The sequence below is a fragment of the Colius striatus genome, chromosome 24 (assembly GCF_028858725.1).
Source record: "Colius striatus isolate bColStr4 chromosome 24, bColStr4.1.hap1, whole genome shotgun sequence".
NCBI classification, from domain to species: Eukaryota; Metazoa; Chordata; class Aves; order Coliiformes; family Coliidae; genus Colius; species Colius striatus.
In genome coordinates, this window is record NC_084782.1 from 3,330,699 (window position 1) to 3,353,057 (window position 22,359).

At 55.9% G+C, this 22,359-nt stretch overlaps 1 protein-coding gene across 1 annotated transcript in view; it reads left to right on the forward strand.

Moving 5' to 3' along the window:
- EPHA10 (EPH receptor A10) overlaps window positions 1-19,298 on the forward strand; it is a 41,711-nt gene extending 22,413 nt beyond the window's left edge. The window contains exons 6-17 of the mRNA XM_062014720.1: window positions 5,177-5,301; window positions 8,161-8,323; window positions 10,281-10,389; window positions 10,646-10,701; window positions 12,128-12,253; window positions 13,251-13,436; window positions 15,396-15,457; window positions 15,559-15,762; window positions 17,336-17,485; window positions 18,270-18,454; window positions 18,558-18,713; window positions 19,184-19,298. Coding sequence (XP_061870704.1) covers window positions 5,177-5,301; window positions 8,161-8,323; window positions 10,281-10,389; window positions 10,646-10,701; window positions 12,128-12,253; window positions 13,251-13,436; window positions 15,396-15,457; window positions 15,559-15,762; window positions 17,336-17,485; window positions 18,270-18,454; window positions 18,558-18,713; window positions 19,184-19,298 — 1,637 coding nt within the window. The remainder of the gene's footprint in view (window positions 1-5,176; window positions 5,302-8,160; window positions 8,324-10,280; window positions 10,390-10,645; window positions 10,702-12,127; window positions 12,254-13,250; window positions 13,437-15,395; window positions 15,458-15,558; window positions 15,763-17,335; window positions 17,486-18,269; window positions 18,455-18,557; window positions 18,714-19,183) is intronic.
- Window positions 19,299-22,359: the final 3,061 nt, after the last annotated feature.

Genomic DNA, 22,359 nt, shown 5'->3' on the forward strand with positions numbered 1-22,359 from the left:
CTTTGGAGGTTGAGGTTGGAGATTCATGAAGGACTGTTTCCCTGAGAGGGGTGTCAGCCCCTGTGCCAGGCTGCCCAGGGAGCTGGGGCAGTGCCCAGCCCTGGAGGGATCCCAAAGCCCTGGAGCTGAGGTGCTGAGGGGTGTGGGTCAGTGCTGGACAGGGTGAGGGAAGGGCTTGGATTTGATAACCTTAAAGGTCTTTCCCAACCAAAATGGTTCTAAAGGCTGCCCAGGGAGGGTGTGGAGGCTCCTGCCTTGGAGGGCTTCAGGACCCACCTGGACACGTTCCTGTGTGACCTGATCTAGGTGGGAGCTGCTTCTGCAGTGGAGTTGGGCTGGATGAGCTCTGAAGGTCCCTTCCAACCCCCACCATTGTGTGATTCCATGCTATGAGTGTCATCTTGGGCTGTTCATGTCCAACACTGCAGCAACACCCTGGCTCCTCTGGGTTGGCTCCATGGCTCAGCAGTGGTGCTTAGCAGGGGTGGGCAGCCCAGGCAGGATGGGGAGATGGAGACTGACTCCATCAACTCCCAAAGGAGATGAGATTGGTGCCACAGGGAGAGGAGGAACTGGCTGTGCTGAGGGCATGGCATCAGCCAGCCTGCCTGTGAGGACAGGCCCCTGACTGGCTGGAGGGGTTTGATTGTTCCTCAGCTGTGCCTGGGGAAAATGAGCCCTGGCTTGTTGTGTCCTTGTCTGTTCCTCTGCAGTTACATTATTAATTTGCATGAAAACCCTTTGCCAAGCCACAGTTAATGGAGACAGATGATCCTCACATACCTCTTGGCAGGAATTGGCCAACAATTTCATCTGAAGAGATTAAACTTTGATCTTGTTATAAATAATTCTCCCACCACTTGATCAAATGGGGGTTTATTTTACATGTGTTGTTGCTTTCTCTTCCCTCACATGATGATCTGTGTGAATCTGTTGGGTGGATGCTGTGCCACAGACTGCTCCTCAGTGGAGGTGTCATCCCTTATTAGGATCTTTGCTGTTCAAGGATGGATTCAGCCTCTGGGAAGATCTTCTCTCTCCTGAGTTCAGGCTATTCCTGAGTCAGTGTACAAGCTAGTGAGGGGTGAGCTTGATGAGATCTAACAGGTTCCTCCAGAGGCCTGGTGTCAAGCAGTGCTCCATCCCTAGAGCTTCAGGTTTGAGTGGGGACAAGAGGCCAGGTAAAGGCAGCAAGTGCCCCATCCTCTGTAGGGAGTGAAACACCAAGTCCTGATACCAAACCATGCCCTGGCCATTCATCTACTACAACTTCTGAGTCGGTGGGAATCTCTGCCTCTTCCTCATCACTGCATACTCCTGAAGGAGCTGAAATGCACAGCAAGAGTATGGCATCATTAATCTTGTAATCTGTTCAAAATCAATGTCTCTTGTCAAGCTGTCAAGTCTCTGGATGCAGATGGTGCCTCACAATTGTTTGTGCAGCTGAGCCTCAGCAAGTTTCTTGAAACACTGAGGGGTTTGTGCTGCTGAAGGTGTCCCCTTGCAGGGGCAGTGCCAGGCTGGGGCTGCTCGTGCCCAGCTGCCCCAGTTCCTCTTGCTATGGCACTGTGAGCAAAAAGGGACAGTGAGGATGATTAACTTGTGCCTATTGGCAAAGAGGTGGAGAAAGTCATCTCCTAGGGATGGGTTTCTCTGGCTTCTCAGTCAGGTTTGCCTTGAGCACCCCTCCTGAGCAAGATTCCCCCCCTCCCACTGTCAGGAGTGGACCCTGTGTGGGCAGGACACAGAGCTGTGTCTGGCACAGGCAGCTTCAGAGCTGCTCAGGGGACTGTGCCATCCCCAGGGCATCCTGAGCCCTGAAGTCCCTCATGGTTACAGCCCAGCACAGAAGTGGACATCAGCACAAAGTGAGGCTTTGGGGTGCCTGGAGCAGCAGTGCCTTCCTTGGCAGCTGTGATGGCATGGTCTTAGAGAAGTTATTTCCAGCAGCAGGGAAGCTCTGGCTGCAGATATGCAGATTCAGAGGGGAAAATGAAACAAGCCCCCATTTAGCTGTCAGATCCCTGCTCCTCTGCATGTGGCTCTGAGTGCAGCTTCCCCTCTGCCCTTCCCCTTCAGCAGCTGCAAGAGGGAGTTAGCACTTGTTCATTGTATTTGCAGGGGAAAAGCCAAGATGCTGTTTAGTCTCCAGGAGGCAAAATTAATACTAGGGCTTTTATTTTTCTAATCTGGCCCCAGCATGGGACTAAATCAAACTGTTTGAGGAGAGAAGGAGCTGTTTACCTGCAGGAGCAGAGCTGCATTAGCTATGTAAATGTAGACTCTGGGACGATGTCATTTGTATTCCCTGCAGGGATCAGCTTCTGTCTTAAAGGGCTTTTAAATCTGTTGCAGATTAATAATGCAGCCAGAGCTGAAATGCATTCTGCTTTCTGTGACTGTGGAGATGCTGTTTGTGCTGAGTTAGGTCCTCTGACACAGACTTCTCAGGGCCTACTTGGTGGTGGTGCAGCAGCACCAGTCCAGCCCTGGGCAGGGAAGATGAGCTGCCTCTGGGGTGAGGGTCTGCACCCAGGGGACATGGAGGAGCTGCACTGTAACTGATGAGGCTGCTTCCCTGCTTGCAAAGACAGACCTTGAGGCAGGAGTTGCCTGGGACAGTGCTCAGTGCATTTTCCATCTTGGGGTGTTGATAACTGGTGACAGAGGGGTGAAACCATCTCTGCCCAGCACGAGCAGTGCCAGGGCACAGGGTGGCAAAGGTGTTCAGGAGTGATGGGAAGGTCTGACCATGCAGTGACCACCCAGCCCATCTGGGGAGCAGCAGACAGCACAGTGGATCAGTTGCTGTCTGCTCTTGTTCACTGTGTGCCTGCTCAGCTGCCCTGGCTCTGGAAAGGTGGGGAGAGAGTGTTCCTGGGGATGGCTGAGTGCAGGAGCTGGAGCCCAAAGAGGCTCTTCCAGCTGCAGCTTCAACTCCATCCTCAAGTGCTTCCTGTTGTCCCTCTTTGTTCTGCACCAGGGGAGGCTGAGATTGGAGCTGAGGCAGAACTGTTTCCCTGAGAGGGGTGCCAGCCCTGTGCCAGGCTGCCCAGGGAGCTGGGGCAGTGCCCAGCCCTGGAGGGACCCCAAAGCCCTGGAGCTGAGGTGCTGAGGGCTGTGGGTCAGTGCTGGGCTGGGCAGGGTGATTGCAGCAGCTTCCAGGGCTTTAACAACCCAAACAATTCTATGATTCAGTGATGGGGCACAGTGCCCACACCTGGTTTTATGCCTTTGCTGCTGAGACACTGGTTAATTAAGAGGAATAAACCCATACACAGCAGAATGGAGTTTATCAAATGAGGCAGAGTGGTGAATAATTTAATGTTTGCTTTTCCAGGAGAGAGGCAATGTTAGGGGACCTTAAAATATTGATGGCAAACACATTTTTTCCCCCCAGTGTGAAATGCTTTATAGCCTGTGTGATTTTCTTTAATGCCTTTTCAACATGTGTGAGGCTGGTGGCTGCTCTTTGGCATGTGCTGTGGGTTCTGCTCTGCAGCCCAGCAGCAAGCCAGTGTGATTTTTCCTGATGACTTTGTTAACAGTCAGGACCACTTGTTCAGGCTTCTTCAGGCTGTTTGTTAGAGTCAGAGCTACAACAGGGCATCTGTGTGATATTTTATTGATAGGAAACCTGTAAAACAGCAAGGAGCACTTAACTTAGTTTACAAGAGCAAACCCCAGATAAGCATCAGGCTGCTTTGGCTGTTTGTGTCACTTGTCTGGTGAAGCATGTGGTGATGGTCTCTGATGCAGAGGCACAGGCTGGTGGTAGGGACCACCCCAGCCTGAGCTGCCAGCAGGCCCCTGGCTCAGTGTGTGCTTGTGGGACTGATGAAAGAAGTAGGGAATGTTTCTCTCTTATTTCTAACCTTACATGTGAAGGGCTTGTAGGACACACCAAGGCTTTTCCAAGGCTGTTTCAGCCACCCTGGCACAGGCTCTGGCTCACAGCACCCCAGGCAGCTGGGATCTGTGACCCTCCCTGCTGCTGAGCACACAGCCTGTGCCCCAGGAGCTGATGGTCACTTCTCAGTTTGACATGCTCCACACTGAATCTTCCTTCCTGGCATGTGTGCTCCTGTTTAGTTCCTCTCACTATGCAAGAAGACCTTGCCAGCAAGTCCCTTTTTAACCAGGTTTGGCTCCAAACAAGCTGAGCTGACTTCCCCAGTGTGCAGCAGGCAGCCTGCTGGCCCCAGCTGGCCCCAGCCTCTGCCTGATGTGGTGCCTTTGCTGTCTGTGCAGTGGGAGTGAGTGCCAGCCTGAGCCTGCTGCACCCAGCTCTGCTTTCCCAGGGCTTCCTCTGTGCCATCTCCTTCTCTGACCACTTTCAGTAGCCTGGAGGAGGCTGAGGAAAGACAAGATCACTCTGCAACTCCCTGAAACAGAGCTGAAGTGAGGTGGGGATCAACCTCTTCTCTCCAGTAGTGGATAGGACAGGAGAAAATAGGCTCAAGTGGCCTCAGGGGAGGTTGAGATTGGACATTAGGAGGGACCTTTTTTCCCTGAGAGGGTTGTCAGCCCCTGTGCCAGGCTGCCCAGGGAGGTGGGGGAGTCCCCAGCCCTGGAGCTATTTAAAAGATGCACAGCTGAGGTGCTGAGGGCTGTGGCTTAGGTCAGTGCTGGGCTTGGCAGTGTGAGGAGAGGGCTTGGACCTGATCACCTTAAAGATCTTTTCCAACCATTAGGATTCTGTGGTTCTGTGAATTAGGGCATGTTCCTTGCTTTCACACAGTGTTACTGGCTGCCCACAGATGACAGAGCTGTTGTATTTTTACCACCATCTTCTTCTGTTGGATGATCACCAAGCTTGGAGTTACCCTGTTTCAGCCCTGATCCAGAGGGAGTGATCTGGCACTTGCAGGAGCAGCACACTCTCCAGCTCTTTAAATTGTTGAAGTCTTTACTGTGGCATCCCAGGGCAGAAGCAGAAGTGGAGTAACCACAAGTGACCACGTCTGTGCTGACATGAGACTTGCAGCCAAGATGAATGTGAGGGTGGGGATGCAGAGCTGTGCTGGACGGTGGGAACCAAAGCCTGCTGGCTGCGTGCCCAGGGCTCTGCTCCAGGCCAGCCATGCAAGTGCAAGGGGTGCTGCTGGCAGTGGGGAGGCTGTGGAGCAAGGGGAAGCTCTGCAGTCACCTGCTGCTTTCCTCTCTGCCTCTGCAGCACCGACTCCTGTCACCGACATCCGCACGGATAAAGTCGAGCAGAAGAGCATCTCCTTGTCCTGGCAGGAGCCGTCCTTCCCGCCTGCCAACGGCACCGAGTACGAGGTCAAGTACTACGAGAAGGTAGGCTCAGGGATGGGCTGCAGCTCTGCCCTGCCCCAGCCCTCCCTGCCTCAGCCCTGGGGGCTTCTCTCACCAGCCACCGCTGTCCCTCGGGGCCACGGTGCATGGGGGGAGCTGCGTGTGCAGGGGGCTGCATGTGTGTGTGTGTGCAGGGATTGCAGAAGGTGCTGCACATGCAAGAGGTGCTGCAGGTGTGTGGGGATGCTGTGTATGCATGGGAGCTGTGTGTGCAGGGGGTGCTGTGTGTGCAGGAGATGCTGCTTGTGCAGGGAGTGTTGTGTGTGCAGGAGATGCTGCATGTGTATTGGGACTGTGTGTGCCTGAAGGGCTGCATGTGCATGGGAGCTGCATGTGAAGGGGCTGCTTTGTATGCAGGAGATGCTTCATGTGCAGGAGGTGCTCTGTGTGGGGAAGGTGCAGCATGTGCAGGGGCATGCTGCATGTGTAGGGAGGCTGCATGCATGGGGGTGCTGTGCATGCAGGAAGTGTTGCATGGGAGCTGCTTGTGCAGGAGGTGCTGTGTATGCAGGAGCTGCTGCATGTGCAGGGGGCTGCACGTGTGGGACATGCTGCACTTGCATGAGGTGCTGCATGTGCAGGGGGCTGCATGTATGTGGGAGCTGCATGTGAAGGGGGTGCTGTGTATACAGGAGATGCTGCACATGCAGGAGGTGCTGTGTGTGCACAGGGCTGCTTATGTGAAGGTGCTACATGTGTGTGTGGGATGCTGGGTGTGCAGGGGAGGCTGCATGTGTGCAGGGACTGCATGTGCATGTGTTCAGGGGGGCTGCATCTGCTGCCAGTCCCAGGCAGCCACCTGAAGGTTAAGAGAGCTGCTTCCAACAGCCTTTGCCTCTCCCACAGCATTATACAACCTGCTCATGCAAGTTTTAGGAAGTTTGGACTAGTTGTTAATCAGTGGGTTCTCCCCCCATCTGTGCAACCAGATTTCATCCAGTCCCCACGTTGGCATCTCCCTGGGACAACTAGTGAAGCTCATCATCTCCATTCATTCTTTCCTATGACTTTTCTATGACTTCTTTTTTTTCCAAGGACATTAGAAAGCTGAGGTTTGGGGACTTGCCATTAACCAGCTGGACAGGAACTGCTAAATCCTCCTGGGTTCCTAAATCTTTGGTGAGGTGACCCTGATCTTCACAGCCTCTTGCTGGGAAAGTGTTTGGCCTTGTGGTCTTTGCTGGTTTGGGGCTGAGTGCCCTGACTTTGGGGAGCTGGGAGAGCTCTTCCACGTGGGAGAGGACACAAGGAAACAGGTTTTATTGCCAGTCTCTGGGTTTCAGAACTAGCTGTTATCTGTCAGGTGTGCTGGGTTGAGAGTTTCAAGAAGAAATAGCTCTGGGCAGAGGGAGCAGGGCCAAGGCTCTAAATCAAAAGGAATGCAGTGTGTGACACAGTTCCACAAATTACCTTATCTGCCTGTGCTCAGGCTTATTATGAGACTGATTCCATGTCAAGCAAGGCATGCAGGTGCTGTGCTGCTGTTCTGGGCTTAGAAAGCAGCCACCTCGAAGCTGATCCATCCTAATGTGATTTTCAGTATCTGATAGATGTGACAGGAGGGATCTGTGGCTGAGGGCAGACACTGAAGCCTGACACAGTAATTCCTGTGCAAATGGGCTGCAGATACTCAGGGACAAGATACTGAGGGGGTTGTGAAGCCAGGAAATGTCCTGCTTGGGTAGGGAATTCAAACTAGAGATGAGCAATTATTCACTGAAATGAGGCTCTTGATTCTGACATGAAAAGCAACCCAGTTCCTAATCTTTGGTGTTAGAGCCTTGCTTTACCTGTGGAGACTGGAGGGGGAAAGTGTATTGAGTGGAAAATATGTTCCTCAGTGACATCCCCAGCCCTGGAGAAGCTGGTGCCAGATCACAGGGATGCTCACCAGGCTGCTCCCTGGTGTGATGAGGGTGCAGCACACACGTGGGATCTGAGAGAGGCCAGTGCTGGGGTTGTGGGATGTGGCCTGGGCTTGCTCCTGGTAACAAGTGGCCTTAGATAACCCCAGTCTGGGACTATGGCAGCACCAGCCTCCTCTTCTCAGGGGGGATGTTGCTCAGAGATACCCAACACAGCTGAGAAAATGCTCTCCAGTGACAGCTCCACAGCAGCATGGGAGGTTCTGTGGGAGCTCACAAGAGGTCTGGGGCTTCTTTTGCTTTGCAAACCACGGGAAGCAGAGGCACAGGGATCTGCTCTGGCATGTCCAAGCCCCTCCTCTGCCCTCACTGCCTCCAGCAGCCACTGCAGGAGGGGATCTGCCCATCACACTCTCACTTCACCCAGGCAGAGGGATCTGTAGGTTGCTGGACAAGTGAATAAAATCCCAGGGGCAAGGACTGTTGGCAGATCCTCCTGCCAGCCTGGATTACTCAGCATGTGCTCAGACACACTTGTTGCATGTGCTCAGACACACTTGTTGCATGTGCTCACACACACATGTTGCATGTGCTCAGACACATGTTGCATGTGCTCACACACACACACACACGTTTACTCCACATCTGGAGCAGGGGAGGGGCTGGATGGTGCCAGCAGCTGAGCCCTGATACTGGGGGCATGTGGGATGCAAGGAGCCATGTGGGGTGGCACAGCTGCTCCCCACCACCCCATCCTCTGCCTGTCCTCACAGTGCATCATCTGCCTCCATCTGCCATTCCACATCACCTTTCCATGTACCTCCTCTTAACGAGACCTCTAGCAAACGTCTTCTTTCTGCTGAAGGTGTTGTGTTTGTCCTGATGGGACCCAGGGGTGAGGTGCAGACACAGCTGTGCTCTGCCCATGGTGCAGCTGGCAGCCCAGCTACATCTTGGGTATCTCATTATTGCACAGGATCAGAGAGATCAGAGCTACTCGACTGTGAAAACCACGTCAACGGCCGTGACGGTCGATAACCTGAAGCCTGGCACTCTCTATATTTTCCAAATCAGGACATCTTCCTCTCCAGATTATGGAAACTACAGCCCTAGTATTGAAGTGGAGACACTGGCAGAGTGTAAGTGTTGGTGAGGCTTGTTGTCTCTTACAAGCACCTCTGCAGACATCAGGTTGTGAGCTGAGGGGGTGGGGATGCTGCTCCTCGCTGCTCCTGCTCCAGAGGAGCTTGGTTCTGGGGAGCAGCATCTGTTGCTGTGGTTCTGCTGCTCCAGGTGTGTGATACTTCCCAGGATTTGCTTGGAATTGTGATTTCTTGTTGGGTTTTAAGGAGCTGGTCATCTTGTCCTGGAGGTGGCAGTCCTGACTCTTCCCAGTTTCACTGTGAGGGGAGGGAGCCCTGGCTCAGGCTGCCCAGGGAGGCTGTGGAGGCTCCTCAGGGGGTCTCCAAACCCACCTGGACACATTCCTGTGCCCTCTGATCAAGGGGGAGCTGCTTTAGCAGGAGGTTGGGCTGGATAATCTCTAAAGGACCCTTCCAACCCCCACCATTCTGTGACCCAGTGATCAGTGAGGCAGAGGCTGGGGACATCTCTGCTCTTTCACTGAGGTCTCCCAAGTAGGTACTTGGCAGAGCCAGAGTGACTGGGGCTTGTTTTGCCTTGCCATGATGTTGGTGCTGGAACAGCTCTTGCCAGATCCCTTTTATGGGGCCACCAAAGAGGTGCTGGGAGGGAGCTGGTCAGTGCTGCTGTAACTGCAGAGGGCATGATCCTGTCTGGGCCTGTGAAGCTGCACAGCCCACAGTAGGTGCTGCAGTGACAGGGTGGGTGGCTGCACAGGCTGCAGCAGACAAGGGGCAACCTGGTGATGCACCTGGCCTGGGATGCATGTCCCAGAGATGACTGCAAACCCCTGCTGCTGTGCTGGCTCGTGAGCCCCTTGCCTTGGTAGCCACCTTGCTGCTTAAGGTCAGCCAGCAGCAGTGTTCTTTGCAGGAGCTTTTCTTTTTCACAGTTCCCATTCATAACTATAGTCCAGAAGCATCTCATTTCACTGACTAAAAGAGAGCTTGGAGAGCTGGAAAGGCTGCAGCTTAATAACCCACCCTGGCTGGAAATGAAAGCCCTGTGATGGCTGGCTCAGTCCAGCTCTCACAGATTGTGTTTAACAGGGCTTTAAATTGCATCCATTTGCCACACAGAAGACATTTGCAGAATGAATTGAAGCCAATAAAAGTTTTATATAGAATGTAGCTTTCTCATAGCCCTGTTTGCAAAAGCAGGAAGGGAAAGGGATTAATGTGATGAAGGAATCCTATTTGTAAGTCATAAATTTTAATATGTCCCTCCAATAAACAGGAACCTTCCCTCAGTGCTGGTGAGCAAAAGCTGGGGTGGCAGAGCTGGGGCTGTTGTGCCCACTCCTGCAGCACTGCCCTGTGTGGTGGACTGGCTCCACCAGCTCAGCTTGGGCACTGAACCAGGGTGTGGCTTGCTGTGAGGATGGGGAAGAGTGAATGGAGCTGGGGAAGGGGCTGGAGCACAAGGGGCTGGGGAGGGGCTGAGGGAATGGGGGTGTTGAGCCTGGAGAAGAGGAGGCTGAGGGGAGACAGCAGCACTCTCTGACACTCCCTGACAGGAGGCTGCAGGGAGCTGGGGGTTGGGCTCAACTCCCAAGTGACAGGACAAGAGGAAAGGGGCTGGAGTTGTCCCAGGGGAGGTTGAGGCTGGAGCTGAGGCAGAACTGTTTCCCTGAGAGGGGTGTCAGCCCCTGTGCCAGGCTGCCCAGGGAGCTGGGGGAGTGCCCAGCCCTGGAGGGACCCCAAAGCCCTGGAGCTGAGGTGCTGAGGGCTGTGGGTCAGTGCTGGGCTGGGCAGTGTGAGGTGAGGGCTGGGACTTGATCATCTTAAAGGTCTTTTCCAACCACAGTGATTCTGATTCAGCCTGGTGCTGCAGGTAAATTGTCCCATGGCCTTGCTGGAGGACACAGGCAGCAGTGGGAGGTGCAGCTGGGGCTGCCCTGTGCCCTGGACCTGCCCCAGGCATGTTCCTGACCTGCTTTGCTTCCCTCTGCAGTGACAGTGGCCTCCAGTGAGCAGAACCCCGTCCTCATCATCGTGGTGGTGGCCATCACAGGGCTGACAGTGCTGGTGTCCATGGTGATTGGTGTGATGGTCTGGAGGAGGTGAGTGGAGCTCTGGCTGAGCTGGGACTTGGGCTGAGGAGGTTTGGGGCTGGGGCTGAGCACCAAAGGCTCTATACTGGGGCTCTCAGGGGCGTGGGGCAGAACTGCCTCCCAGTGTGGGAGCTGAGCTGCACTGCCTGCTGGCTCCTTGTGCCCTGAGGCTGGACTCTGTCCCTGAGAGCTGCAGCTTGTGACTTTTATACCCAGCAAGAGGCCACTGCCCAGATAATGGTCTGCATCTTCCTTCTCCTTGCAGACAGTGTGGGTACAGCAAAGCCAGCCAGGACGGCGATGAGGAGCTGTACTTCCATTGTAAGTGGAGCCTGGCCACCATGGCTGCTGTGACTGTGTGGGACCCCTGTGCTCATGGCTGTTAATAACCCAGCTCTCAACAAAGCTGCCCTCACTCCTTGGGGTTTTTTTGCAGTGGTGTCATCCTGCATTATCCCCAGGCAAGGGCTCAGCACAGCAAAGCTCTCTGGGGATGGTGGCCCTGGCAGCTTCATAAAGCAGTGGCTGTCCTTCCTGCACACAGGTCACTGCTGGGATGCTTTCAGCTTCCCACAGGGCACAGGAATGATGCTGTCAGCTCTCCACAAAGTGCTCCATGAGAACACAGCTTTGGTTTTGGGGGGGAGTGACTCTTGATTATTGAGCAGCAATAATTTTACAGCCAGCAGTTGTCAAAGGAAGTTCAGATATCAGGCTGGATGAGTTTGGCTGGCTCCTGGCATCTGCCTGCAAAGCACCCACAGGCTCTTCTGCTCCCCCAAAGCACCTCAGAAGCAGCAGAGCCTCTGTGCTTCTCAGGTGCAGCTTGGCCAAGGGTGAGGAGAGTGCAGCAGCTGCCCAGTCTTGGGAAGGCAAAAGGAGCTGAGGTAGAAGAGAAGCCCTGCATGGTGTAACCCCATTCCTGGAGCAATCTGGCTCTGCTCTTTGCCCATGTGCTGGTCCTGGCTGTGCCAAGCACCTTGTGCAAAACATCCATCATCCTCCTTGCCTTGCCCAGGGAGAGGAGGAGATGTGGCAGCACTCTAACACATGTGAAGTGGAGTCTTGAGGAAGCCCCAGCACGCAGGGAGCCAATTCCCCTCTGGAGCTTTGCAGGAGCTCCTGTGAGCAGGGCAGCTGAGGCTGGTGTGTTCTCCTGGCTCTGCTCCTGTGAGCAGGGCAGCTGAGGCTGCTGTGTTCTCCTGGCTCTGCTCCTGTGAGCAGGGCAGCTGAGGCTGGTGTGTTCTCCTGGCTCTGCTCCTGTGAGCAGGGCAGCTGAGGCTGCTGTGTTCTCCTGGGCAGGGCTGCTGGCTGTGCTGCAGATGGTAGGTGCCTGTGGGAGGTTTTTGCTGCCCATGCTGCTAATTGAGGGGACCTGGGACATGGCTGTTGCTCATTATGATAATTATCTGTGCTGGAGGTCTTGGGAACTGAGATGGTTTGGATGCTTGAGGATTAGAAGGAATGGCAGAGTCAGTCTGAGAGGGAGCTGCACTGGAGTGAAGAGGCTGCTCTCCTCTAACCCAGGGGTTGTAGCAGTGGAACAGAACAAATAGGTTCATTTAATCCCACAAGTAATTTATGAGCAACCTTAAAGCTGAATCTTCTGCTTTGCTTATTAAAAGGTGGCAAGTTAATCCTGCCAGCCCAGCTGGAGATGGGCAACCTGTGAGGGTGTTTCCCAGGCCAGGCAGGCAGGAGCTCTGCCAAACCTTTCTCATGTTGCCCTTTGCTGCCTTTCCTGCAGTTAAAATACCAACCAGGAGGACTTACATCGACCCTGACACGTGTGAGGATCCCATGCAGGCTGTGCACCTCTTTGCCAAAGAGCTGGATAATGCTAGTGTGAAAATTGAGAGGATCATTAGGACAGGCAAGTTGCTCCTTGCTGGCTTCTCTGTGGTGGTGGCCATGCCATGGGGGTGGTGGCCATGCCATGGGGGTGGTGGCCATGCCATGGGGGTGGAGGCCATGCCATGGGGGTGGTGGCCATGCCATGGGGGTGGTGACCATGCCATGGGGTTGGTGGCCATGCCATGGGGGTGGTGGCCATGCCATGGGGTTGGAGGCCATGCCATGGGAGTAGAGGCCATGCCATGGGGTTGGAGGCCATGCCATGGGGGTGGTGGCCATGCCATGGGGGTGGTGGCCATGCCATGGGGGTGGAGGCCATGCCATGGGGGTGGTGGCCATGCCATGGGGGTAGTGACCATGCCATGGGGGTGGTGGCCATGCCATGGGGGTGGTGGCCATGCCATGGGGGTGGTGACCATGCCATGGGGGTGGAGGCCATGCCATGGGGGTGGTGGCCATGCCATGGGGGTGGTGTTGGAAGAAGCTGCTCAGGGAGCTGATGGAGTCCCCAACCCTGGAGATGTGGCAAAGATGAGGTGCTGAGGGCCATGGGTTAGTGGTGAGTTTGGCAGGGTGAGGAGAGGGCTGGGACTCCAGGAGCTTCAAGGGCTTTAACAACCCAAAGGATTCAATGATTCAGTGACTCAGTGACCCTCTCCCTTCCCTGGCTGTGCTGGCAGTGCTCTGAGCACAGGGTGTGCCTCATGGAGGGCACACGGCCGGGCACAGGCGGCTGTCGGTTCACACACACACACACAGCCACAGCCACAGGAGAGGGCTTGGCCTTGATGATCTTCCAGGTCTTTTCCAACTGGAATGATGCCATGATTCTACCAGGCTCTGTGGGCTCAGAGCCAAGCTGGGCCCCACGTGAGGGGGTGAAGCCCTGCTGTCTCCTCAGCTCCTGCTCCGGCAGAGCCCGTCGTGACCCCAAACCAACACAACACCCCCTTGCAGGGAAGCTGTGAGGGCCAGCCCAGCCTGGCTGCTGTGTAACCCCTCTCTCTGCTGCACAGGAGAGTTTGGAGAGATGTGCAGGGGAGGCCTGAGGCTGCCCAGCAAGCGGGAGCTGCCCGTGGCCATCCGGACGCTGCGGGCCGGCTGCTCGGGCCAGCAGCAGCGCTCCTTCCTGGCACAGGCCTGCACCATGGGCCAGTTCGACCACCCCAACGTTGTTCGTCTGGAAGGGGTCATCACCAGAGGTAAGGAGCTATCTCCAGGGCACAGGGTCATCACCAGAGACAGGAGAGTCATCACCAGAGGTAAAGGGGTCATCAGTAGGGGTACAGAGTCATCACCAGAGGTAAGGAGCCATCTCCAGAGGTAAAGGGACATTACCAGAGGTAGGAGAGTCATCACCTGAGGTAAAGAGTCATCACCAGAGGTACAGGGTCATCACCAGAGATAGGAGAGCCATTACCAGAGGTAGGAGAGTCATCACCAGGGGTACAGGGTCATCACCAGAGGGAAGGAGCCATCTCCAGAGGTAAAGGGACATCACCAGAGACAGGAGAGTCATTACCAGAGTACAGGGTCATCACCAGAGGTAGGAGAGTCATTGCCAGAGGTAAAGAGTCATCACCAGGGGTAAAAGAGTCATCACCAGAGGGAAGGAGCCATCTCCAGGGGTACAGGGTCATCACCAGAGGTAGGAGAGTCATTGCCAGAGGCAGGAGAGTCATTGCAAGAGGTAAAGGGCTCATCACCTGAGGTAAAGAGTCATCACCAGAGGGAAGGAGCCATCTCCAGAGGTACAGGGTCATCACCAGCGGTAGGAGAGTCATTGCCAGAGGTAAAGGTGTCATCACCTGAGGTAAAGAGTCATCACCAGGGGTACAGGGTCATCACCAGAGGGAAGGAGACATCTCCAGAGGTACAGGGTCATCACCAGCGGTAGGAGAGTCATTGCCAGAGGTAAAGGTGTCATCACCTGAGGTAAAGAGTCATCACCAGGGGTACAGGGTCATCACCAGAGGGAAGGAGACATCTCCAGAGGTACAGGGACATCACCAGAGGTAGGAGAGTCATTGCCAGAGGTAGGAGAGTCATCACCAGAGGTAAAAGGTGTCATCACCTGAGGTGAAGAGTCATCACCAGGCGTAAAGGGGTCATCACCAGAGGTAAGGAGCCATCTCCAGAGGTAAAGGGACATCACCAGAGATAGGAGAGTCATTGCCAGAGGTAGGAGAGTCATCACCAGAGGTAAAGAGTAATCACCAGAGGTAAAGGGGTCTTCAGTAGGGGTACAGGGGTCATCACCAGAGGTAAAGAGCCATCTCCAGAGGGAAAGGGTCATCACCAGAGGTAGGAGAGTCATTGCCAGAGGTAAAGGGCTCATCACCTGAGGTAAAGAGTCATCAGTAGGGGTACAGGGGTCATCACCAGAGGGAAGGAGCCACCTCCAGAGGTAAAGAGTCATCACCAGAGATAGGAGAGCCATCACTAGAGGTAAAGGGTCATCACCAGAGGCAGGGAGTGCTGGGCCATGCAATGCAGGCAGTGGAGGAAGGCTCCTGCATGTGCAGTGAGCTGAAGCTGTGGCTTTGGAGGTGCAGTGCTGGTGCTCTCTGGAAATGGAGTTTCCTCATGTATGAGCTATTTCAGCATTCTGATTAATCAAATGCTTACAGCTGGATTAAGAAATGCTGGTGGCAGGACTGGCTCAGCAGCCAGACTGTGCACTCTTAATAAAAGCCAACTGAAGGCAGGTTCTGTCAGTGAAACAGATGACTCTGACTGCTCCAGGCTCTCCTGGGAGTGTGTGGTGCTGAACTAGTCTGCAGATGCTGTAGTTAAATGGCCATCCATGTAAATCCAGAGCAGTGTGAGCATGTGTGTTGATCTTAACTACCCTTTTTATTAGCTGAGGCAGCACTTGTGCCCTGAGCCTGGGGCTGAGCTGCCTCCTTTTTGCTTCCACTGAACAGCACCATCCTCTTTTTGGGATGTGCTTCAGCATCCTGGTTAAAAGAAGCATCTGACCTTGGGAATGCAGTGAGTTCCCAGCTCAGACCTGCTGCTCATTGCCTGCTCTCTGAGATCTTGTCTCCCTTGCTAGCCAGGCAGTGTGGGCTGACCACAGCCCAGGTCAGCACCCCGATGGCTGCCCCTGCCTGAGCAACAGGCAGGACTCACACAGTGCTCCTTGTCTGCCCATGCAGGGAGCACCATGATGATAGTGATGGAGTACATGGGGAATGGAGTGCTGGACTCTTTTCTCAGGGTGAGTGCTGTGGGAGGTGGTGGGGACTGTTGGGGGGCTGCTGGCAGTGACCCCTGGAACTGGCCATTGCTCACTTTGTTTCCTCCTGGTTCTCTCCACAGAAACATGAGGGACAGTTCACAGCCACCCAGCTCATCTGCATGTTGCAGGGGATTGCCTCTGGCATGAAATACTTGGCAGAGATGGGCTACATACATAAAAGCCTTGCTGCCCACAAAGTCCTTGTGAGCAGCAGCCTGGCTTGCAAAATAACTGGCTTCAGGCAGCCCCAAGAAGAGAAGCTGGAGACCATCTTCTCCACCATGGTAAGCTGCATTTCACACTCTGTTGGCAACACTCCACAGGAGCAAAATGCAGAGAGAGTGGCTACAAACCCCCCCTGCAGAGGTGGCTCTCCCTGGCTCTTGTGCACAGCCATGGGCAGCAGGGCTTGGGCAGGGGCCTGGCATCACTGCAGGGCTTTGCAGGGTGCTCTGAGTCCTGAGCAAAGGGGCCACAGCTGAAGCCAAGCAGCTTCCAGAGGTGGAGTTAGGAACAGAGCAACCCTACTCCAGAACCAGGATGGTTCCCAAGGCTCCTGTTCCCTGCCTCAGGTGTGAATGCAGGCTGTGAATGAATGCATTCCTCCTATGGGGGGAGGCTGCAGGACCTGGGGCTGTTCAGCCTGGGGAAGAGAAGCCTGAGCTCAGGGGCAGCTCAGCAACACTGAGCAGCACCTAAAGGGTGGGTGGCAGGAGGATGGGGCAGCACTTTCTTCTCTAGTGTCCAGCAACAGGACAAGGGGTGATGGACATGAGCTGGAACACAGAAAGCTCCCCTGGCACAGGAGGAGAAAGTCCTTTGGTGCTGAGGTGAGGGAGCCCTGGCCCAGGCTGCCCAGGGAGGGTGTGGAGGCTCCTTCTCAGGAGGTTCCCAGCCCCACCTGGACACGTTCCTGTGCCCCCTGAGCCAGGGGAACCTGCTGAAGCAGGGGCTGGGGCTGGATGAGCTCTGCAGGGCTCTCCCAGCCCCCACCATGCTGTGATTCTATCCCAGGGGGAAAAGCCTGTCTGCAGGGTTTGGGCCACTCTCTGCCAGCAGCTGCTGTCATCTGCCAGCTCTGGGCAGGCTGGTGGCAGAAAGAACCCTGGAAGACTTTTGCAGCCATTCTCAGCAGCCACAGGGAGGCAGAACCATCCCAAAGAGTCCCTGGCAAAGCACAATCCCCCTTGGCTGGATAGGGAGAGCAGTGCCTGCAGAGCTGGAGCTCAGCCCTGGCTGTTGTACCACAAAGTCACAAGCAGAGCTGTGGGAGCAGCCCTCTGAAGGAGGAGGCTGGGCACTGGCAGGAGCTGTGGCTTCTCTGTGCAACAAGGCTGTGGCTCTGGGGCCAGGCTTTGGAGCCTGGCTGTTATGGCTACACATGATGAGGTTCAGGATCATTGAGGGCTGATGGCTTTTGGTGTTGAGTCAGGCTGATCAGGTGCAACTGTCACAATGGGTCAGGTTCTCCCAGCTGTTAATTACAATTAGCTGCTGCCTGTCACCTGCATCCTCCAGTGCATGCAGAGGGCTCTGCAGAGGCCAAGGTGGGCACTGCTGATGGTGGCAGAGCAAGCTCAGGGTGGAGGGACTGAGTCTGCACAGCTCTCAGATGCTTTCTGTGAGATATTCATGCATGAGAAGCCCTCAGCTCTTCCCAGACACCTTCTCCTCTGCTGTTAAGCTTTCAGGACTCACACTGCCATGTAGCAAGTGTCACTTGGAGACCTGAGGGAGGCCAAAGGTGTGTGTTAGTCCTGAAGCTGCAGGTGGGTGGGTGCCTTTGCTCAGTGCCTGCCCAGTGATGCCACCTGGGAGCTGGGTGAGCTCATCCTTTCTCCCTTTCTGCCCCTGCAGCATGGGAAGAGCCTGGTGCTGTGGTCAGCCCCTGAAGCCATCCAGTATCACCACTTCAGCCCAGCCAGCGACGTCTGGAGCTTCGGCATCCTCATGTGGGAGGTGATGTCCTATGGAGAGAGACCCTACTGGGACATGTCCAACCAGGATGTGAGTCCCTGTGTGCTGGCTGGTGCTGCTCCTGGGGCTCATGCTGTGCTCCACAGGCTGGGGAGAGAGCTGCTGCTGCTGCTTCCCAGCTGGGGTGTGAGCAGAGGGGGTTTGCCCCAGGGGTTTGCCTTTGGTCTGCATCACAGTGCCTGACCCAGTCCCATCCCCTCCCCTGCCTCCCCCTGCCTTCCTATCCCTTCCCTTCTCTTGCCCTCCTATCCCCTCCTCATCCCTTCCCCATCCCCTCCTCTGCCTCCTCATCCCCTCCCATCCATTCCCCATCCCTCCCCTGCCTTCCCCTGCCCTCCCATCCCTTCCTCATCCCTTCCCCATCCCTTCCCTTGCCCTCCCCTGCCTCCTCATCCCCTCCCCATCCCTTCCTCATCTCCTCCCATCCCCTCCCCTGCCCTCCCATCCCCTCCTCATCCCCTCCCATCCCTTCCCCATCCTTCCCCATCCCCTCCCCTGCCCTCCCCATGCCTTCCCCATCCCCTCCCATACCCTCCCATCCCCTCCCATCCCCTCCCATCCCCTCCCATCCCCTCCCATCCCCTCCCATCCCTTCCCCATCCCTCCCACTGTCCTCCCCTACCTCCCCATCCCCTCCCCATCCCCTCCCCATCCCCTCCCCATCCCCTCCCCATCCCCTCCCCATCCCCTCCCCATCCCCTCCCCATCCCCTCCCCATCCCTCCCCCATCCCTCCCCCATCCCCTCCCATCCCCTCCCATCCCCTCCCCATCCCCTGCCCTGCCTGTCCCTGCTGTGGGTGCTGTGGGGTTCAGGTGCTGAAGGCAGTGGAGGACGGTTTCCGCCTGCCGGCCCCGGCGCGCTGCCAGCGGCCCCTGCACCAGCTCATGCTGGACTGCTGGCACAAGGACTGCAGCCAGAGACCCAAGTTCTCCCACATCCACAACGTGCTGAGCAAGATGCTGCAGAGCTCGGAGCCCCCTGAGTGCCCCAGCTCCACGTGTCCCAGGTGAGCACCCTCTCTCCTGGCTGCCTGCTCGCTCTGCCCTGGCTCCCAGCTCTGCTCCCCCCTCACTGCCCTGCTTCCCTGGCAGGTCCCACAGCACATCCATCCCCCTCACTGAAAGGACCTTCTCAGCCTTCCCTTCTTTCAGCTCCGTGGGGGAGTGGCTGGAAGCCATAGAAATGGGCAGGTACAAAGACAACTTCACTGCTGCAGGCTACTGCTGCCTGGAATCCGTGGCCAGGATGACAGCCCAGTAAGTGAACTGGTTCTCCCTGTGTTGCTGGGTGCAGCACTGAGTGAGCTCTGCTTTTCAGTTGCAGCCAGCTGACACTGAGGTGGCTTTCAGAACACTTCTGCAAGAGCTGGGTGGTGTGGGGAGGGCTCTGTGTGGTCTGTGTGTTGTGCAACTGGTTTTGAAGCTCAGTCTAAGCCTGGAGTTTGGGAGCTGAAGCTCTGGTTTCTCCCAGCAGTGCTCCCACAGAGCAGAGTGGAATGTGGCTTACAATGGGATTTGCTGATAACCTGCAGTGCAGCCAGCACAGGGTGACAGGGTTGGGTGTCATCTGCTTTGTGTTGCCCCTGGATTCCCTGGCAGGGTCTGTGTTGCTCTGGCTGACACAGCAAGAACCTGATGGTCTGACACTTGTGCTGCCCAAGCCTGGGAGCTGTTGGTGTCAGGGCATTTTTACACTCAGCCTTTGTTTGCCATGGCTTGTTTTGCAGAGATGTCCTCAGCCTGGGGATCACAGTGGTGGAACACCAGAAGATCATCCTGAGTGGGATCCAGAGCCTGAGGGCTCAGGTGATCCAGATGCACGGCCGAGGTGTGCAGGTGTGACACAGCCCCTGCAGAGCAGCAGAGCACTGACCCACAGGAGGAGTCAGCCCCAAAGCACACCACATCCCTCAAACCTCAGGGTTGCAAGCTGGGGTGTAGGGAACCACTGGGGCTGCTGCCAAACAAGTCATTCCACGTGGCAGGAGAGCAGGGCTTGCCGACCCCGTGCCAGGGAAGGTGAGGATGCCTGAGCCTGGGGCTGGGGCTGGGCCCCTGTGGCTCTCCCCAGGGCTGTTTTGTAAGATGAGTTGAACTGTAATGATGCCATTTCATGTGGTAGTTGGGTTGACAAGGTGGATGGACATTTGTGCACTGTCTTAACCCTGAGCTGGCAGCATTGTCCTGGCACCCTGCTGGTGAATCCTTGGGTGTGTTTCTACAAGGTGACACGTTTTAGCAGCCCCACAAGGAGCTTTTATTGCTTTTCTTTTCAGAGGCCTGAGCACAGCTCACACCCAGCACCCAGCTTCTGGAAGGTGACTTTCCCCATCTGCTGTGCTGAAGGAAATTCTTTCCCTTCCTCTCCAAGAGTTACTTCACTGAGCCCTGACACCACCCTTGGTGAACACAATCAAACAGCTCAGAGTACATGATGCTGAACAGAGCCATAGCCAAGAGAGGGTGAGCAATGGAGCTCTTGGGCTGCCCTGCTGCTGCTCTCAGCCTTCACTGCCTCTTCTGTGGCTCCTGCTCTTTCATTCTACTGTTGGGGCAGGAGCTTCCAGCCCAGAGCAGCAGCAGGCAGCACCCTGTGCCCACCTGCAGCCTGAGCCCTGTCCTCCATGCAAGCCTGGTGCTCAAGCATCACTTGCTACTTCAGCCCCTCTTCCCCTGCTTCCTGCCTTGGAGTTTTGTGGGCAGTGCCCTGCACCTTGGCATTGTGTTGTGGGCAGCTGTGGTGGGCTCTGCCTGCTGTCCCCAGGCTGCAGGGCAAAGCAGACAGAGTGTTGCTGCTTGTCCACAGCAGTGGGCTGATGCCAGAGCCTGGGGACTGGCTGCTGCCAGCTGAGCTGGAGCATCTTGCTCTGAAGTGTCCAAAGCAGCTTTGGGCAGCAGTGGATGGATGAATCCTCTTCCCTCTCTAGGTCTGGAAGCTTTTGCAGGGGAAAACATTTGATGCACAGCACTTCTTCATCACAGGGCAGCAGAAAGGAACTTGCAGATTCAGCCAGAGATGGGATGGAGAGCTTGGAACTGGAGGCAGAGAGACAGTGGGCATGGCTGTGCTTTGGCTGCCCTGACAGTGTGCCCCTGCCCACTGGAAGGGCCACCTCAGCTGTGCCCAGTGCTCTTCCCCTCCTCCTCCAGCTGCCCTGTACACAGCTGGGAGCAGGGAAGGACAAGGTTGCTGCAGTGTCCTGCTCCACTGTGCCAGGGCATCAGTTTCCCCCCTGAGGTTAATCTCTGGGTGCAGATCCATGCCCAAGGGCTGCAGTGCCAGTCCCACAGCACCCACAGCCCCTGCTGTGCAGCACAGCCCAGGGCTTTGAGGTGGCAGCAAGGGCTGTGCTGAAGGGATTGCACACCCAAACCAGGCACTGGGGCTTGGGCAGAGCTGAGCATGGCATCTGTGGGATCCCTGAACTCCTGCTGTGTGCTCCAGGCCAGCCAGGCCACAGCAGCACTTGGTGTTGTAGCTGATGGTAGCACAGGGCCAGCCTGAGCCCTGACACACACATAAGGAGCTTCTGCTTCATAATATGTGTCCCTGCAGTTAATGGAATGGGTCTTTGCAGCCTTGGACAGGCTTTTGTGGGCCTTTTGTTATCACCTTTAATGATGGAAGGCACAGATTTACAGAGGATGCTGTGGGACATGTTCCCAGTGCAGCTGGAAAGCTGAGCATGAGGATGGGGCTGGCAGCTGGGTGAAGGGTCCTGGGGCAGCTTCTCAGGAGGCTGGCACAGCACCCACCCTGCCCAGGGGGCTTCCTTCTCTCCTGGCTACATGCTCAGGCACTGTGGCACAACCCTGGGTGCTGGTGGCTGTCCTGAGCCCACAGAACATGTCACTGTAGGGATCCAGCCTCTGGTTTGCTTTTCACCAGCCTTTCTTGTGGCCAAGCTGGGTCCAGGAGTGCTCAAGACTAGAAGCCTTCACCTTTTTCACATGGTTTAGCTTGGTTGGGTCAGAGATGGGAACCCTCTGCCTCAGGTTCACCCAGCAGTGGCCTCCAGAAGGTGCCAGCACCACACTCAGATCCACAGCAGGCTGCCAGGGAGAAGGACACTCCCTACACACAGGTTCTGAGTTGCTGGTGGCCACATGAAGTGAAGTGTGAGCCAGCACAGTGTGAGCCAGTGAAGTGTGAGCCAGCACAGTGTGTGCAGAGCTCAGGGCAGCAACACACCCTGGCAGGGGGCAGTTGCTGGGAGTTTGCTTCACTCTGGGTGAGCAATCTCCTTCCTGCCACCTCTGAGGTTTAAACACCATTCCCTCAGTGCTGCTGGGTTGGTGTTTTCACAGAAATCATTTGTCTTTCAGTTTGGCCCTTGTCAGGCTGGTTGGTCACTGCCCATCCTGCTCCTTCCCACCCACAGCATCCAGCTGAACCCTTCCCTTGGTGGCAATGCCAGGTCCTGAGGATCAGGTGCCATTGGGATGCTCTTTATGTTTACATGTGATTTATAGAGAGTTCTGGAAGCAGGGAGCTGAAGCAGCTTCATTCCAGATCCTCTCCCTGCTCTTGTCCCAGCTGCCAGGGCTTCCAGCAGCCTCAGGGTGCAGGAGCAGTGCTGGGAGCTCAGTGCCCAGGGGCTGGCCCTAGGCTGGGGTGGCTGCTTGCAGGGGGAGCTGGGGGAATCCAGGACTTGATGCCAAAGGGACAGAATGCTTCAGAGGGTGGGAAACAGGACTGGCTGGGAGCAGACAGCAACATGTTCCTCTTGAACCCCCCAGAACAGAGGCTGTGGCTGAGGTTGAGGCTGCAGAGGGGGAGCTGGAGCTGGCTCTGGCTCTGCCCATGGGTGCTCCTGGACCCCTCTAAACATTGCTCAGCTGGGGAAACCCAGCACAGCTACAGTCACAGCAGCTTGTCTGGGGCTGTGGTGGCCAGTGGCCC